General features: G+C 38.6%; 1 protein-coding gene across 3 annotated transcripts in view; it reads left to right on the top strand.

Moving 5' to 3' along the window:
* Rngtt (RNA guanylyltransferase and 5'-phosphatase) overlaps positions 1-16,940 on the top strand; it is a 193,107-nt gene extending 176,167 nt beyond the window's left edge. For 2 of the 3 annotated variants that reach the window (XM_021159528.3, XM_085839440.1), the window contains exons 15-16: positions 13,255-13,378; positions 14,543-16,940. In XM_021159528.3, the coding sequence (XP_021015187.1) occupies positions 13,255-13,378; positions 14,543-14,706 (288 nt within the window). In that variant the 3' untranslated portion in view covers positions 14,707-16,940. The remainder of the gene's footprint in view (positions 1-13,254; positions 13,379-14,542) is intronic. The other variant, XM_021159529.3, reaches the window with a different exon arrangement.
* The last annotated feature ends 268 nt before the right edge of the window (positions 16,941-17,208 follow it).

The raw sequence follows: 17,208 nt of genomic DNA, 5'->3' as shown, positions 1-17,208 counted from the left end.
TAAAGAAGCTTAAAGTACAAATTACTAAAATAATGAAATTGCTTTTTCCTTAAAAAAAAAAAACCTTAATTTGTGAGTGTTTATTGTATACAACAAATAGTAGAGAGAGTGGGGGGCACTTTAGGCACTTTAGTACATACATGTTGCAGAGTTAGAATCTCTGGTTGGTGATTGTTGGGTTTCTGTTTTGAAGTTTCAGTTCTAAAACACTTGATTTTATGAGATTATTGAGATGTGTTTCAATTTTAGGAATGTGTTTCATGAATATGATGTTGGTAGTTAATTTATTGTAATCACTTCAAATTTTAAACTTCATTTGAATGTTTCATCAAAGTTCTAGTTAGTGTCTTAGGAGGATGAGGTATGTTTCTATAAACTCAGCATTCAGGGAGTACATGGGCACAAAACGGAATCTGAATCTGGACACCATTTTCTCTCTCTTTGTATACCTTCTCTGTAACTCTTAAGATTGCTTTCTTGATGAGGGACCATGCTCTATACACATAAAAGAGTTAGAAAATCCTCCAGGTAGCTGACTGTACCAAAGTCAGGCTACAGCTGCTCTACACAAAAGACTTGGTGTGTCTGTGATTACAGATTCAAATACTGACTTGTAAGAAAGCAGTTCCCATAGAAGCCGGCTTGTTTTCTAAAGAGAAATAGAAACGGGGTGGGTCCTGGTAGGAGGCGAGGTGGAGGAAAGCAAAGGGAGGGTTGTAATCAGGATATATTAGGTAAGGGGGAAAATTCTATTTTTAATAAAATGAGGGAAAAGGCACTCAGGAGCCATCTAGGATAGGTTGAAAGTCAGCAGGTGATTTCCTGAGATAGTTCACTGTGGACCGTGATGAATAAGCTCTTGGAGGCAAGCCCCAAGGGACTTCATCTCAGATTGATTTTTTTTTTGTTGTTGTTATTGATATGTCTTTCCTGTCATTAAATTGATATAACAATGCCTGGGCATTAGCTCACCCTATTGCGAAGATTTTCTGCAGATCAATAATGTACTATCTTATAGTAATATTATATAGACAAATTGATGATTTCTTAACTCCTAATGATTCTACAAGAATTATGCAAATTTATACTAGTGATTATTGATCCCTTTATTAAAAAAGAGCTATAATTGGGGCCCTCTATAATATGAAAACTGCAACTAGGACTCTGCCAGTGTTCGTGTGCCATGAGTTAATTGAGCTAAGATAGAAAGCCAGCATGCTACAGATTTACAATTTAGGAATCTATTCCTTTAGGCTGTAAAACTATTAACTAAGGGTTGTAAAAGGAAATGAGTGATTTATTGTAGGTATAAGGACAAAAGATAAAATATTGACTGGATTTATCTATACAAAACTTCAATGAGATACTAGGTAGATACTTTGACTCTTGGCATACCATATTAACTTAGACATAAGAATTACAGTTTTTCTAGCTGGGCTGCCTTGTCTATCCTCAGTGGGAAAGGGAGCTCTTAACCTCTCAGAGACTTGAAGTACCAGGGTGGGAGGATACGAAGCCCCCCCCCCCAACCCGCTCAGAGTACAAGGGGACAGGGAAAGGATTATGGGGGTGTTGAATGGGAGGGGGGGCAGTGAGCAGGATGTAAAGTGAATAAGTAAAAAAAATAAAATTAAATTTAAAAAAAGAATTACAGTTTTTAACTTTAAATGAATCTGCGGAACTATTGGCAGATAAAGTTTAGATAACTAGTCTTAATGGAAACACAAAACATATCTGTTGCAGTTTCCTGTCAATTTATGATTTGAATTTATATTTGAACTTGTGAACTTTTGAGGGGAGATGCTTAGAATACCATGTGATCTATTCTCCTAAAAAAAGAACAAAAACTTAGAATGATGAAATTAAGTAGATAGAAAGAGAATAGAAGATAAGGAGAGTAGACGAAAAACAAGCAGAGAGACTACAGATTACAGAAGAATGTAGTAGAGCTAGGCAGAGGGAGACAAGACAGGATAGAACACAGATCAGAGAATGCAGCAGAGAACAGCAGGCAGGCTGCTTCTTAGGACACAGGATTTCTCTTAACATCAGGTTTCTTCTCACTGACAAGTACAGGGCTTTTTTATACTCAATAAAAAGGTAGAGACTTTTTCTTTCTCTATGCAATAGAGGTTGGTGCTTAGTTTTCATCCAGAATGAGTTCTTTCAGTGCTCAGGCTTCTGCTTCAGCCATCAAATTGTGTGTGTGTGTGTACACGTGTGTACATGTGTGTACACATGCATATGTATATAAATATGCATATGTGTAAATAGAGATGGGAGTATGTAAGTTAATGAGACATGTATCTGGGCCTGGCCAAAGTATGTATGTAAAAATATGTATGTGTGAATGTATATGTGTTTCTGTGCATATTTGCATGTGTAAAAGTGCTTCATTCTGCATGCGTGACTTTTATTTTCTTGGTTCAATAAAAGTTAATTGCTCCCAGCCTCCCTCTTACCTGGCCAATGAGAGGTGAGACTCCCTAGCAAGAGAGAAAGGAGCCCTAGCAATTAATTCTTTATTTATTCCCAGGGCTGCTAAGCAACAGGTGATAATTCTCTTGAAGCCATCGGAATCAAGAAGAGTAAATATTATTAATATTAAGCAACCTCTGCTTCTGCAAGACCAAGTCTTACCCCTGCCAAAGCTCACTCCACCCCCATAGGCTGCCTTCCAGAGCAGACCCAGCCTAGGTCTTAACTACTACTAAAAGCTTTCAAGAGATTCAATTCAGTCCCCATCAAATTCCAATATAGTTCTTCACAGAAATTGGGGGAAAAAAAAACTTTAATAGGGAAACACAGATATGTGTCACACAAAAAAGATAGCCAAAAGAGTCTTGAATAATAAAAGAACATCTCCAGATACCCAGTTGTATATTCTAGATTTATAATAATAAAATACAACATAATATTGGAAAAAAACAGATATGTAGATCAATGGAATCAAATCGAACACCCAGGCATAATTCTGTATACCTATGGATACCTGATTTTTTTTTTTAAACAAAGAAGCCAGAAATATATAAGGGAGAAAATAGAGCATCTTCAACAAATGGTTCTGGTTAGATGGGATAGCTGCATGCAGAAGAATGAAAATAGATCTGTATCTATCACCTGCACAGAACTCAACTGAAACAGACCAAGAACTTGAACAAGACATCAGGATAGCATGGATAGAAGAAAAAGTTGTCAGGCTGGAGAGATGGCTCAGTGGTTAAGCATACTGTCTGTTCTTCTAGAGGTCCTGAGTTCAATTCTCAGCAGCCATATGGTGGCTCAAAATCATCTGTAATAGAATCTGATGCCCTCTTCCGGTATGTCTGAAAAGAGCAGCTATGTACATATATACGTACATACATACCTGTTTACATACATAAAATAATCTTGAGAGAGAGAGAGAGAGAGTTGTTGGGATGGTCTTGAACTCAGTGGCACAGGAAAGACGCTCTAAAGAAGATGCTGATAGCACAAGCACCAAGGACATTGATGAATAGTATTCATGAAGCACAGAAAATTCTGTACAGCAAAGACACTATCATTTGGGCAAAGGAGTAGGGTACAGAGTTGGAAAATATCTTTACTAATTACATACCTAATAGAGAATTAATATTTAGAATATATAAAGAACTAAAGAAACTGGACATCAAGAAACAGCCCAATTAAAAATGGTATATTGAAGCAGAGAGTGCTCCAAAGATGAAGCACAAATGACTGAGAAACAAAGATATGTTCAATAGCCTTTGTCATTAGGAACATATACATTAAAACTACTTTGAGTTTCATCTTACCCAGTTGAAATGGCCAAGGTCAATAGCACAGTGCCAGCTTACACACACAAGAATGCTAGGGAAGGAAAGCACTTACTCACTGCTAGTGGAAATGCAAACTGGTAGGCCCACTATGGAAATAAATGTTGAAGTTCATCAAAAGCTAAATATGAATCTACCATGAGATCTGGCTATACCATTCTGTACCCAAAGGACTCCATATCTTACTATAGAGATACTTGTTTATCCATGTTTATGGCTGCTCTATTCACAATAGCCAGAAAAAGGAAACACCTTAGATGTCCATGAATGGTGTGGTGGTTTAAGTAAAAATGGCCCCATAAACTCATAGGGAGAGACAATATTGGAGGTATGGCCTTGTTGGAGTAGGTGTGGCCTTGCTGGAGGAAATGTATCACAAGGGGTAGGTAGGCTTTGAGGTTTCCGAAGCTTAAGCCAGAACCCTTGTCACTCTCTCTTCCTACTGCTTGCCAATCCAAATGTAGACCTCTTAGCTACTTCTCCATCACCATGACTACGTGCATACCATCATCCTTTCTGCTGTGACAATAATGGACTGAACCTATAAGTCAGCCCCAATTAAATGTTTTCCTTTATAAGAGTTGCCTTGGTTGTGGCATCTAGTCACAGTGACAAAACCCTAAATAGGACAAATGGATAATGAAAATGTGGTACATTTACTTAATGGAATATTATCCACTGCTTAAGAAAAATGAAATTGAGCCAGGCATAGTGACACACAGCTTTAATCTTAGCGTTTTGGAGGCAGAGACGGGCAGACATGTGTAAGTTTAAGGAAGTCTAGTCTACATTATGAGTTCAGGACAGCCAGAACTACATAGTGATATCCTGTCTCAAAAAAGGAAAGAAGAAAAGAATTATAAAGGTTGCAGGTAAATTGAAAGAGCCAGAAGCAATCATTGTGAGTGAAGTAACCCAGACTCCAAAAGACAAATATTACAATATTTGTTAGGTAGCTAGTTAGGGGCCAAAGGTAAGAGTGTATTTTTCTAGAAGGGTAAATATAGTGTAATGATGAGATGAAGGGGAAGCTAGAGTAGGATTAACTGGGGAGAGAGATAGGAAAACAGGATAAGGAGGGAATGTGGGGAAGAACAGCTAACGTGGAGGCCTTTGGAAAGCTGTATGAAGCCCAGTACTACTAATACATAATATATATCAGTACTCACAGTCTCTGCTCCAGCGCTACATGTCATGCCACTAAAAACTCCAGTGCCAGAAATTCATTATATCTTACTGACTCATATCCCAAACGGGGCCCATTGCCCTAGCCTCCAGACACCCCAGGCTGTTATAAAGGCTGTTTATTACCCTTCATTACCTGATAGTAAGGCCTGTTGCTGAAGACATCATTTACGTATGCCATCAAATAGGAAGAAGTTGGGTTGATATTCAGCAGAAAGCTTTACCCCTGCTGACTAGCATTTGTGGTACTCGAAGTTACTTTGTATACTACTGGAGGAGAAAAGCAGTCATCACCATCACCCAGCTACAAACCCTGCAACTTACAGCAGGAGCCTCCTGCAAAATATAGTGGTGTGAAAGTAGCACAACCCTCTGCCTTTTGTTAGAAGGTAAAGCTTTCCTTGTTCATCTGTTTTATTATTTTAAGCATGCAGTGAATTCTTGGTCTGTTTGTAATTCTCAACATGTCTGTACTAAATAGACAGGGAGCCAGTGTATTGTGTCATAGAATTCATCAGTTTCCTGAGCCATTGTCATTACCTCAGTAACCTCACCTGGCAGAGGTGCCTGTTTCTCTACTGGGGTCTTTTCTTTTTGCTAGCCATTCCTATGTGAAGGTCATTTGTTCCAATAATGGCTTCTCATTTGGTCTAAAAATCAAACAAAAAACAAAAGCTTTGCAGCTGTGAGATGTAGCCCATTTTAAAATTAACCTATTGTGAATCCTTAATGGCTGAGAAATCTTGTAATTTGCTATGATTTCTGGTAGCACTACGAGTAGAATAGCAAACAGTAGAAGTGATCCAGGTCAGAATGATACACACACACTTAGGAAGAGAAGAAGTTCAGCTAGTGTGTGTCCTCTGCCCTTCATCAGTCACACAGCAGTTCCGTTCATGCCTACAAACTTTCCAGAGGAAATGGTATCTTTGGAAGTAACTGATTGACAGAGTTCTTTATGCTACAAGTAAAATTGTGCATGAGTGTATTCTGCCTTTGCTTTCTGCAGTGTCTTTTTCACCTGGAGCTTAGATTCCTGGGAGGAAAAAAAAAAAGAGCACAATTTTATTTTGACTCACTTATTTTCAATGCTACAAATCCAACCCATTCTAGGCACAACTTTACCACTGAGCCACACCCTTAGTTCAAAATTTTGAATTTTGATAATAAAACAAGTTAGCTTCGTCCTTATACAAATTTTATAAATTCTCTGGTTTTGGTCTTTAGATCTAGAATTCCTCTGGATTTTGTTAAGCCTAAATTAAATATGATTATTAATCTTGTAGACATAGTATGTTTCTTCAATATTACCTATTAAACACTTGTTAAATTACCTAACTCCTTGGTGCCTGCTTTTCTCTATATAAAATGTGGCTAGTAATAATACCTACTTCCTAGAGTTGTGAGGATTCAAAAAATTAATTTATAAATTACTTTGAATAGTACTCAATACCAATGAAGCTATTAGCAATTATTATTAGTCACTCTAGTGGACAGATTAAATCAACAGTGAATAGCTAATTTACAGATAATGATAAACAGTGCAAATGAAAAGTATAAGGCACACTGTGATAATTTATAGACGTTAGGATGGCGTAGGGGACTGTTTCACTTAGGACTTTGAGGGGAGAAATCATTGGGCAAGGATATGATTAAATATACATGTATTTTTAATCAATACAAAGTTTGTTTTCGTCTCAGTTCACATTATAGTTTGTTTATGCTAAAGTAACTTACTGGTGTCCACTTCTGTGAGTTTCGATAGATGTGTGTGGGCACACAGCTACCACTGAATCAATATGGAAAACAGTTTTGTCCTTTTCTCAGCTCCTCACAAGATGGTCCCTGTACTTGTTCACCTCCTTCTTTACCCCATTGCCACTGATCTGTTCCTGTAACTCTTTTCTCTGCCATGCCCTGGGAAGTGATTTACTTAGTGGCTTTTACAGAATCATTGTTCAGATTTTGCACATTGCACTTGTAATTCAGTGTTATTGAATTTACCAGTAGATGGTATTTCTTGATAGTATTTCACTGTACCGTTGTACTTGTAGTTTATCTTTTCACCAGTTGTAGGGCATATACATATACTCTTTCCTGTGTTGTGCTATGCTAATGTTGTATTGTGTTTGTGATATGCTTTAAGATACCATCTTCTAGTCCAGGCCAACCATGGTCTCACTATGTAGCATAGGATGACCCTAAACTCCTGCTCCTTCCTTTTCTTAGAAAATACTAGGATTATAGGCATGCATAGCCATGCAAAGCTTGGTTCCTTAGTTCCTTTGTCTTTTCACTAAAATTCATTTGAAATTAGGTGTCGGTGTTGGGTAATAATTTTAATTGGGCATGGTGGCACATGCCTGAAATGCCACTACTTAGAGACCGAGGCAGGAAAATCATTAAGTTTAAGCCCAACTTGACCTTCGTAGTAAAACCCTGTATTGGTGCCGGTGGGGGTGGGGAGATTTGTTGAGGTTTTCCTTGTGATTGTGTTGAATTTGTAGATCATTTTGGGAAGAAAGATGGCAACAATATTGGGTCTTTCAATCTATATCTCTACATTTATTTACCCCTCCCTTTTTTCTTTGATTGATATTTTGTAATTAACAGTGTAATAGAGGCTACAAATTTCAAGTCTCTCTCTCTCAGGTATTAACTGTATAGCTCAGGCTAGACTCAAGCTTGCCTCAGCCTCCTGGATAACTTGGGTCACAGGTGTCTGCTACCGTGCCCAGCTGAGTTATTAAGACTTATACCTTATTTTGTCGTTTTAGTTTCTAGTGTTCAGATAGTGACTTCTGTGTGTGTTATATTCTTGTGTTCTGTAACCTTTTTAAACTTGAAGTTGTTAAGAACCTCTTTATACAGTCCTTCTATGTAAGTGTTGTCATCTGGGAATCATGACAAATCTATTTCCTCCTTTCCAGCCTGGCAGATATTTTCTCTTAAGCAAGGGATTACAATTTGGCTTATATTTTTCTAAAGTAAATCTAGCTTTAGCATAAAAGTTGGAGGGGCGGGGAGACAATTTACAAAGCAGAGGTGTCTTGGATTATGAACTTTAAAACCAGGGTAGTAAAATAAAGAGAAAAAACAAATTTTTGTATGTGGAATTAGTAAATCCTCTAATGGATTAAATATGAGAATAAACAAAGAGAAAGAGTCAGGACATCAGGGTTTCTGTCATAAACGTTGCCAGTTTTTGGAAAGTGATAAGAAGAAATAGATTAGGAAGAAGATGACAAGCAGAACATGTTAGACTTGAGAAGTCTTTGGGATGGGGTGGGGCCCAGGTCTTTGGTAGAATAATTAGCAAGCTTGAGCCCCTAGGTTTTGTCTTTATCACAAAGGAAATCAAAACAAAGCAAAGTAGTATCACATAGGCAACTGGAGTATACAAGCATATGAAAGGGGGTTGTATGTGGGCTGGAAGAAGTTTGCCAATGTGTCAAATGTATATGAAACCAGCCCGAAGGCTCATGGGGGATCTCTCTCTCTCTCTCTCTCTCTCTCTCTCTCTCTCTCTCTCTCTCACACACACACACACACACACACACACACACACACACACACACACCACACACACACACGGTCAAACCCTAAGCAGTATGCTAGGATTATATAAGTTTTTACCATGGGTCTTTGGACCCATTGCTCATCACTAATTTGAAGCATGCATTTCCTTCTCCTAGTCCATTCCCATGTATCTTAGTTACTTTTCAATTCCATAACAAAACACTGAGCAGGTAACTTATAAAATGATGACATTTCATTTGGGAGCTCACTTTTTCATACAGTTTGTCTGTCTTAGGGTTTTTATTGCTGTGAAGAGATACCATGTTCATAGTAGCTCTTCCAAAAGAAAACATTTAATTGAGACCTATGTACAGGTTCAGAAATGTAGTCCATTATCATCCTGGTGGGAAGCACAGAGGTGCCTAGGCAGATATGATGCTGGAGAACAGCGAGACTCTACAGCTGGATCTGGAAGAGAGAGACCCTGGGCCTAGCAGCTTCTGAAACCCCATAGTCTTATCTCCAGTGGCATACTTCCTCCAACAAGCCCACCCCTACTCCAAGGCCAAACCTCTTAATGCCACTCCCTAAGCACTTAAATATATGAACCTACAGGAGCCAATCTTACTTAAACAAACATCACAGAATTCATGTCTATTGTGTCAGGGAGCATAGGCAGTCATGGTGATAGAGCAGTAGCGTAGACCTTCCATCTGATCCACAAGCACAAAGCAGAAAGAGCTCATGGAATGTCACGGACTTTTGAAGCCTTAGCGCCTACCTCCTGTAACCATGTCTGCAGGTTTGAGGCCAGTAGTTATTACATAGTGAGTTACAGACAAGCACGGACCATAGAGTGAGACAAAAAAAGACCAAAAAAAAAAAAAAGATTATGGTTCACATATTGATTGCTGATTCATAATGCTTGACACGTACCAAATGCCCAATGAATAAATTATATAAAAGAAAATGTTATTTTCCCATGTAGAAGTCCAGTGCAAATACAAGAGTAGTAAGGAAGGAAGGCAGGCAGGCAGTTGAGAGTCCCCTGGATGCTTCACTAGTAATTACTGTAGGCACGTTTGTGGATGGATAAGGGAAAGTCATGATTGAAACATGGGGAAATGGAGTTACTGCACAGCCTCAGAAGATATCCCTCCAAAATGTATAAGTTGTGTTATAAATAAATTCCACATTGGCCTGGAGAGTTCGCCCAGCTGTTAAAAGGACTTGCTACTCTTCCAGAAGACCTGGGATTGATCCCCAGCACCCACATGGGATCACAGCCATCTGTAACTCCAGTTCCAGGAGTTTGACTCCTTTTTCTGATCTCTTATGGTATCAAGGACACAAGTGGTACACGCTCAGGCAACAACACATCCATGCATGTGAAGTTTAAAATAAGTAAAATAAATGAACACTACATAGTCTTTAATAACCCTTTCCAAGAAGTGGACTTTCAATTTCCTGTCCTTGAAGTCAGACTAGACACATAACTCAGCAACCAATAGAAGAAACCTGGCAAATAAGAACCTTGACTAAGTAATCAGAGTTACCGTCAACAGTAACACAGGGAACTAGTATAGTGTGGAAAGACCAGAGGGCACTCCTCGACACAGCCACAAGCTCTTTATCATGAGCAAACACCAATTTTAAAAAATCCTAATTTTAGCATCATTCTTGAAACATCTGACAGCACTCTTAATTATTCAGGCGCCTGGGTGTGGCGGCTCATGCCTGTAATCCCAGTGCTTGAGAGAACTCATATGGGAAGGTTGCAATTATAAAAAGCAAGCCTGGGTTATAGAGCCTAGACAGACAGACAGATAGACAGAAAAAAAGAACAAGCCCGAGGACTGTCTAATTAATTACTATAGATTGGAAGAAACCTAACATGTGGCAGTTCAAGTGGTTTCCTGGATTGCATCCTATTATAGATAATAAAGTAGAAATCTTGATAGTCTTCAGTTTATGTTATACCAGTGTTAACTGGTAGCTGTATGCTGATAAATAAAATATAAATGTTAGCAGAAGTAAATAGGCCAGTACAAGGGAATGCCAAGGCCAGGAAGCGGGAGTTGGGGAACAGGGCTGGGGGAGGGTATAGGGGGCTTTGGGAATAGCATTTGAAATGTAAATGAAGAAAGTATCTAATAAAAATTATTAAAAAGAAAATAGGAAATTCCCCCTACCACCTTTACAATTTTCCTGCCAATCTTAAATCTTTCCAAATTAAATGTGAAAAAAGAAGAAACTTGTAGCACCTCTCTTGGTGTGGGGGGTATTTTAGGTTTTTCCTTTTGTAGTTTTGTTTTGTTTTTAATGGCTTCAGAGCAAACTGAAGGCTCTCTCTAAGATGCTCACTTGATATGGCTACCCAGCGGGGCAGCTAGATGCAGGCTCCTGCTCTACCATCACAAGTAGTTTCACCCACTTTGTGCAGGTTGCCAACTAATTGTTTTTGTGCGTTGCTTTTATGATCTGAAAGTATGCTCCTATTCAAATTAGTAAATAAATTTAATGTAATAATGGGTAAAGTCTGAAATTCTAATTTATAAATATTTACATACTCAGGAACTCAAACTAGGATAACAAAGTTGATATAGAAGACAGCAGGGGTCCTCTTTCAGTTAATAATGATATGTAATTGCCTTCAGAAGAATATGGATGCTGAAATTAAGTCACTCTTCTGTACTCTAATTTATGTGACCATTAGTGAAAACTTTAGTGTGTTACATATGAGAGATGGTATTTTTTTTCCCAATTAAATGTAACTAGTGAAGAACACTGTTTCTTGTTGAATATGGACATCAATTTAAAGTAGTAGTGGCTGGTGCATTCATTTTCTAGAAATATTTTTCCAGATTGGTAGTATTTGGCCAAGCAGCTATAGCAGATAGATAATAATACTGCTGCTTAAGTCTGAAACTGAGAACACAAGAGTGATAAGCTTTATGATACTTAACTTCCAGTTGCTAGCCAGTAACTAGCTTCCAAAATGCCGAAGATGTGGTTTTGCTGACAGCTGTTTTCAGAGTATGCCTTTTGGTGTCAGCATGATTCCTTTAGTGAGTTTACTTGTAAAGTTGCTTAAAATCATAAGCAGTGTTTCTTGTTAAAAGAAATAAAAGAAGATAGAAATAAATGGAAAGCTTTTGAGTAGTCATGGCTCAGGAGAGAATGTTATCAGAATATCCATAGAACTTAACAGCAGTCTTGAGATCCTGCATAAACGGAACAAAGTCCTAACAGTGTCTTTTGTAGAAGTAGAAAAGCTGTGCTAGCATTCACATGGACTCTTAAGGAATTCCAAATAGCTGACAAATAGCAAAGTTGCAGGCCTCACACCCCTGGCTTCTATTGCAAAGCTCCAGTGCTTTAAATAGCACACTTCATCACTGACACAGACAAGTAGATCACAGGAATTAGCAAAATAGCGTGTCCCCCCCCCCCGCACCCCGCCCCAAGATAGATTTAATAGCATATACCTGTGATCTCATAGTACATGGAAAATTAAAACTGAAAAATCAGGAATTTGGGGACATGCTGATATATATATAAATATATATGGATATTCTGAATATCTGTGTGTGTAATATATATATATAAAAAACAACTAGAGCAGGCAGTACAGAGAGCATCTATAGAGGGGTTAAGTTTACAGAGGCTGGGCCTGTAGACCTTGGTTTTGGACCAGTTATTAGACCTGTTGAAAATGCAAATGATCCATCCAATCAAATGCAATATTCATTTAGAGGAAAGACAATTGGAAAGTTTTTATGAAGACACACCCTGACTAATCTAAATTGAAAGCAGCTTCTAAAAATTTGTATCTCTTCATCTTCCTAGGTGGTAGTGAATATGTGGGCAGAAAATGAGAGCATTTCAAATAATGCTAATGAAGTTTAGTGATTACAATCTACCATATTGTAAGAGAGTGTGTGTTGTTAGTTCTGAAGGATGAAGACAGAATTCAAATATTACCATGACTGGCATTTGATTGGAAAAGTGCAGAGATAAGCTTTAGGTTCCTTTTATGAAAACCATCCTCCTAGCCTGATGGAATATCTTCTCAGACGTACCATAGTTACCATGGATACTTGGTGGCTTTGATAGAGTATGTTGTAATCCATATTCAATCATCTGAGGTAAAGAAGCCAAGAAACACACCAGCTAAAGCCAGCATAGTTTCCTTTCTAAATCTATACTCTCTGCAAGAATGAAGGGGAAAATAGCCCGAGGAATAAGTTTGGATTTAAAAACTGACTGATTTGGTCCTAGTATTTATTTTTATGTAGCTTTTTATCTATAATAAAGATAATGGGGGTGGGGGTGACATAGGAATCTACATGATGAGATCTTTCTGAAAGTTGGTGAACCCTAAGCAGTGAACTCATTGTCTGAAAGCCATAGAAACACAGACAGGATTGAAGGCATTGTCCCCATGGTAACATATTTGCATTTGGCCCAGAAGTGGCTGCTTTCTGCTTAGCTTCTTTTAATTGCTATCTATTGACAGCCATTTTCACAACTCTGAAGTGTCAGATACATGAGCATGTGTACTGGGAGTGTGCACCATATCTTCAGGCTTGATCAGACACTTCAGATGACAAAGAGCTCCGCTTGAGGAATTACTGAGGTGTTTTTGGCATTTCCTAATGTGTCTGTCACACAGTAGAAGCAAAAAGCCTTTCAAATGATTTAAAATATTTTCATCAATTCTCTTTTAAAACAGGTGACAAAAGAACTAAAACAGTATGACAACAAAATTATAGAATGCAAATTTGAGAACAATAGCTGGGTCTTCATGAGACAGAGGATAGACAAAAGTTTCCCAAATGCCTACAACACAGCCATGGGTGAGTATGAGAGTGACCAATACAGTAAATTCAGAAAATTATGTCGTCAAAGACCACATGTCCTGTTGATGCTGTCCTGAATGATGGGTTAAGTAGTCAGGCCTGGACCTTGTTAGTTGCTAAGGAGCTGCCCTGTGTGCCTGAAAGGGCAAAAGAGGGAAGGGTGATGGTTGCATACTAGATTAACTTAATGAATGGTTTGAAAAAAAAGCCATGATAATTTCTGATCTATTCAAAACTATTAAAACAATTGTTTGCCAGATGGGTAAGAAGCAGAATTAGCAAGGGAAAAATGTAATTTCTAGCTCCTAAAATAACTTTACAAACAATGGAGAGAAAGTAAATGAAAACTGTAAAACATAAGAACTGCCCTGCTATCCTTCAGAATGCTCTTTGGCTGTAGTGTGAATGCCTTGGAGCTTCATCTCCATGTGTCAGATGTACTGACAGTAGAGGTGGTTTATAAAAGGCTAGATCACTGCAGTGGGCGGCGGCTCACTTGTCCAGTGTCCACTGCTGGTGGTGATCAGGGTCCTGAAAAGCAGGAAGAGGAGATAGGCAGCCAGTTCACTCTTTCACTTTAAAAGATACTATTTCACATTCAGGGGCCTTTTTTGGAAGTAACATATATGCTCAGACAAGATGAGTTCATTCCATTCTTTTCTCCCTCTTTCCGAAAACAAATAAACAAACAAACAAATAAAACATCATAAAATGAGAAAAAAAATTTTCATTACTCAAGAAAAGATGTTTTGTTTATTAGGCTATTTTATTATATGTTCTTCAACTAAGTGATTAAAATAACAATATGGATGGAAGCTACCATGAAAACTTCCTATTCTATAGTGGCATTGGCTATTATTGTTGTATTTCACAGAATGGACATCTTTCTGACAGAATGACTTAAAAACTGTAGTATACTTTCCTGCATAGAAGTTTTAATTAAATACAGATTTTCATGAAGTATGCTGTACTAGATTAAAACCCCTTAACATCTTTGCTTAAAATTAATACTCTAGCAATGAGTAACCACTAAAACAGCACCTGAAGCCTGCTTGCCCATCATGAAACGCCATGATTTCACAGAGCTGCATGAAGACATCCTCAGCCTGTAGTGAGTCAGCTGCCTTAATCACCTGAGATGTTTTCCTCCTTTGTCCACAGCTGTGTGCAATAGCATCTCGAACCCTGTCACCAAGGAGATGCTGTTTGAATTCATTGACAGATGTGCAGCAGCCGCCCAGGGACAGAAGCGAAAGTATCCCCTGGACCCTGACACAGAGCTCATGCCGCCCCCACCGCCCAAAAGACTGCATCGGCCAACCTAGTCCCTGCCTCTGAGAGGAAGAAAAATGCTGTTGTCTCATTTTCTCAACCAGAGAAATTAAAGAGACAGCGTGGCTTTGTACTGGTACACGTGTTTTAAGGGAAGACATAGTCAGCCTGTATATATTTGGTACATTTGTTTCCTTGGAACTACAGTACATCATGGACCTAAATATTTTATTTATACCTGATAAATTCAGCCTTACCCTGTGGAGTCTACAGATTGAAATATCCAAAGGTTTAAATCAGATTGAAGTTAATGAAATAGAGGCCTTGTTTGTATGTGAATAGATACCTTTACATTTGATTCATAACTAGCAATCGGAAGCTGTAAGCATATTGCGTTTTTTAAATGTTGGATTTTAAGTTTTCCTCTTTAAAATGTGGGCACTGGCATTAGAAATTTTCTCACTAACTTATCATGGATTTCTTATATTTCTCAATTTTTTATATTCTGAGCAATGACAAGGTCAAGTATTATGTACATTAAACAGTTTGGTCTGGCTATACCATTTTAAGAAGTTCTTCTGTTTTTGTTTTCTGTGAGAGTGGGGTGTAAAAACAGTAATGAAGCTCCATTCTCTTGTGAATTGTATCCTTTCTTTAGAAACGATTTTGAGCATTTTACTATGTCTCTTGTTTGAACCATGGCGTCAGATGTCTGGGGTTACCATCCTGGCAGTGGTTTTGAGTTCCTTTGTGGCACTTACCTTCATGTGCTGCTGTCTGGGAGCATTGCTGCTTTCAGACAGCAGGGCTCCTCCTGCTTTACCCACTCACTGTGATCTCTGGGAACAGCAGCAAGCACAACCGCTGTTGTGTTATTTCTCTCAAACAGTGCTTCAGACACAGTGGCAGCTTTGCCTAGAAGGTAACGTCAGCTGAACAAAGTGTTGGCTAGGAAATGCTGGCCTCCCACTGGACAGATGCAGAGGCATTGCTGAGACTGGTCATGGAGGACATGAAGACGTTGCTCCCATTGCTCCAGCTGCACCTGTGCTTGGAGGTGGTCTTCCATTCCTGAGCTGCACCTCAGTGTTGACTCTAGACAGTAGGTTTAAAGGCAGCTCATGGTCCCTGCCGTTGTAAAACTTGTTCTGATTGGCTTGTGAAGGAATTCAGAATTAGCAACTAGCAAGCAGCTTACTTAATGTATTTATTTTAGGGACACAGGTTTTAAGTATATGTATTTAAAACAAATGTTCATGAACTGTATTTTATATATGTATAAGCATATCTGAAAGTATATGCAACAGTGTATATTCTTATATTGATACAGCCAGAAATGAAAACCCAAATGTTTTACCTAGCAGGCTAAGGATCTGATGGAATTTTTTTGGCAAAGCACAGATTAACCAAAACTGTATTTATATGAACCTGAGTTCTAATGTTTTTAAACGAACTTTACATCTGCAGTGCTTTTCTGTATGGAATACTAGAGCTGTGCCTAGGCTTATGCCGCTATTGTTCCCAAGTTATGTAATATGTTAGCAAGTTTATTCAAAATGCCATAATAATTTTTTTCTTAGGTTGCTTTTGTACATTTGGGCACTGAAGGGATTTAAACACCTGACTGCTACAGGATTGTTGAGGGGACATTGTCAAGGTTCCTTCTGTCGTTTACACGGTGGATCCAGAACTGCCTGTGGACTTCAGGCAATCTAGTGCTTGCTCCCCAGGGTCACTGAATCTTTTCTCCATAGATGGTCTGCTCCCAAGCCGGTGCAAAAGCGGAGTCCTTTTGAAGCTACAGTAACAAGCTTTGTCAGTGATCTCTGATAGAATTAAAATGTTATGGTAACATTGACCTTTCAAATGAAATGGAAAGAGCATTATATAGGACTTACTTTTTCAGCTTATCCTTTCCTTTCAATTGTGGTGACGTAATCATTGGCCTTAAAAGCAGACCCCATGTAGTCCCCAACCAAATCACCTCCTGGAGTATCCTTACAGCCATTTAGGCTGTTGGATGAAAGGTAGGATTTGGACAGCTTGAAGGAAAACTTCCCTTCTCGGCTCACGTTACAACAGCTGTTTTCTTTAGCTGATATTTTCTAGACAAGAATAAGAAGACTGTTGCCCTGAGTTATCGCATGTGAAGGCTTGCTTTTTGTTTGGGAAAAAAAAATATGGATGACTACTGCCTAGATGGTTACTTTGCTTTCCGTGAAATGCCAGAACATTCCTTCTCTAATTGTGTCAGTGTGTATTGTAATAAAACTACTGATGTAACATACCTGTGTCTTTCCTGTCTCACTGACAATGATTTGATGTCCATTCTGCTGCGCTGGCTCTTGCTGCTCTCTGCCACGCCTAGGATGCTTCATCTGGCTAGATACACTCTAGAGATGAATCTCAAGACTTGGAAACTTGATGGCCACTGCCTTTCCTTCTGACGTCTAGGTTGGAGGTACTGTATCTGTTTCTGTTCCCTATCTCAACGCTCTACCAAATGAGCATCCTCTTGCATTATTTTTTGTGGGTTTCTTTTAGAGTAAATAGCC

The sequence above is a fragment of the Mus caroli genome, unplaced genomic scaffold (assembly GCF_978045245.1).
Source record: "Mus caroli unplaced genomic scaffold, Mus_caroli_1 scaffold_6, whole genome shotgun sequence".
Classification (NCBI taxonomy): Eukaryota; Metazoa; Chordata; class Mammalia; order Rodentia; family Muridae; genus Mus; species Mus caroli.
Note: the sequence above shows the minus strand (reverse complement) of the source record. Positions and strands in the feature narration are given on the sequence as shown.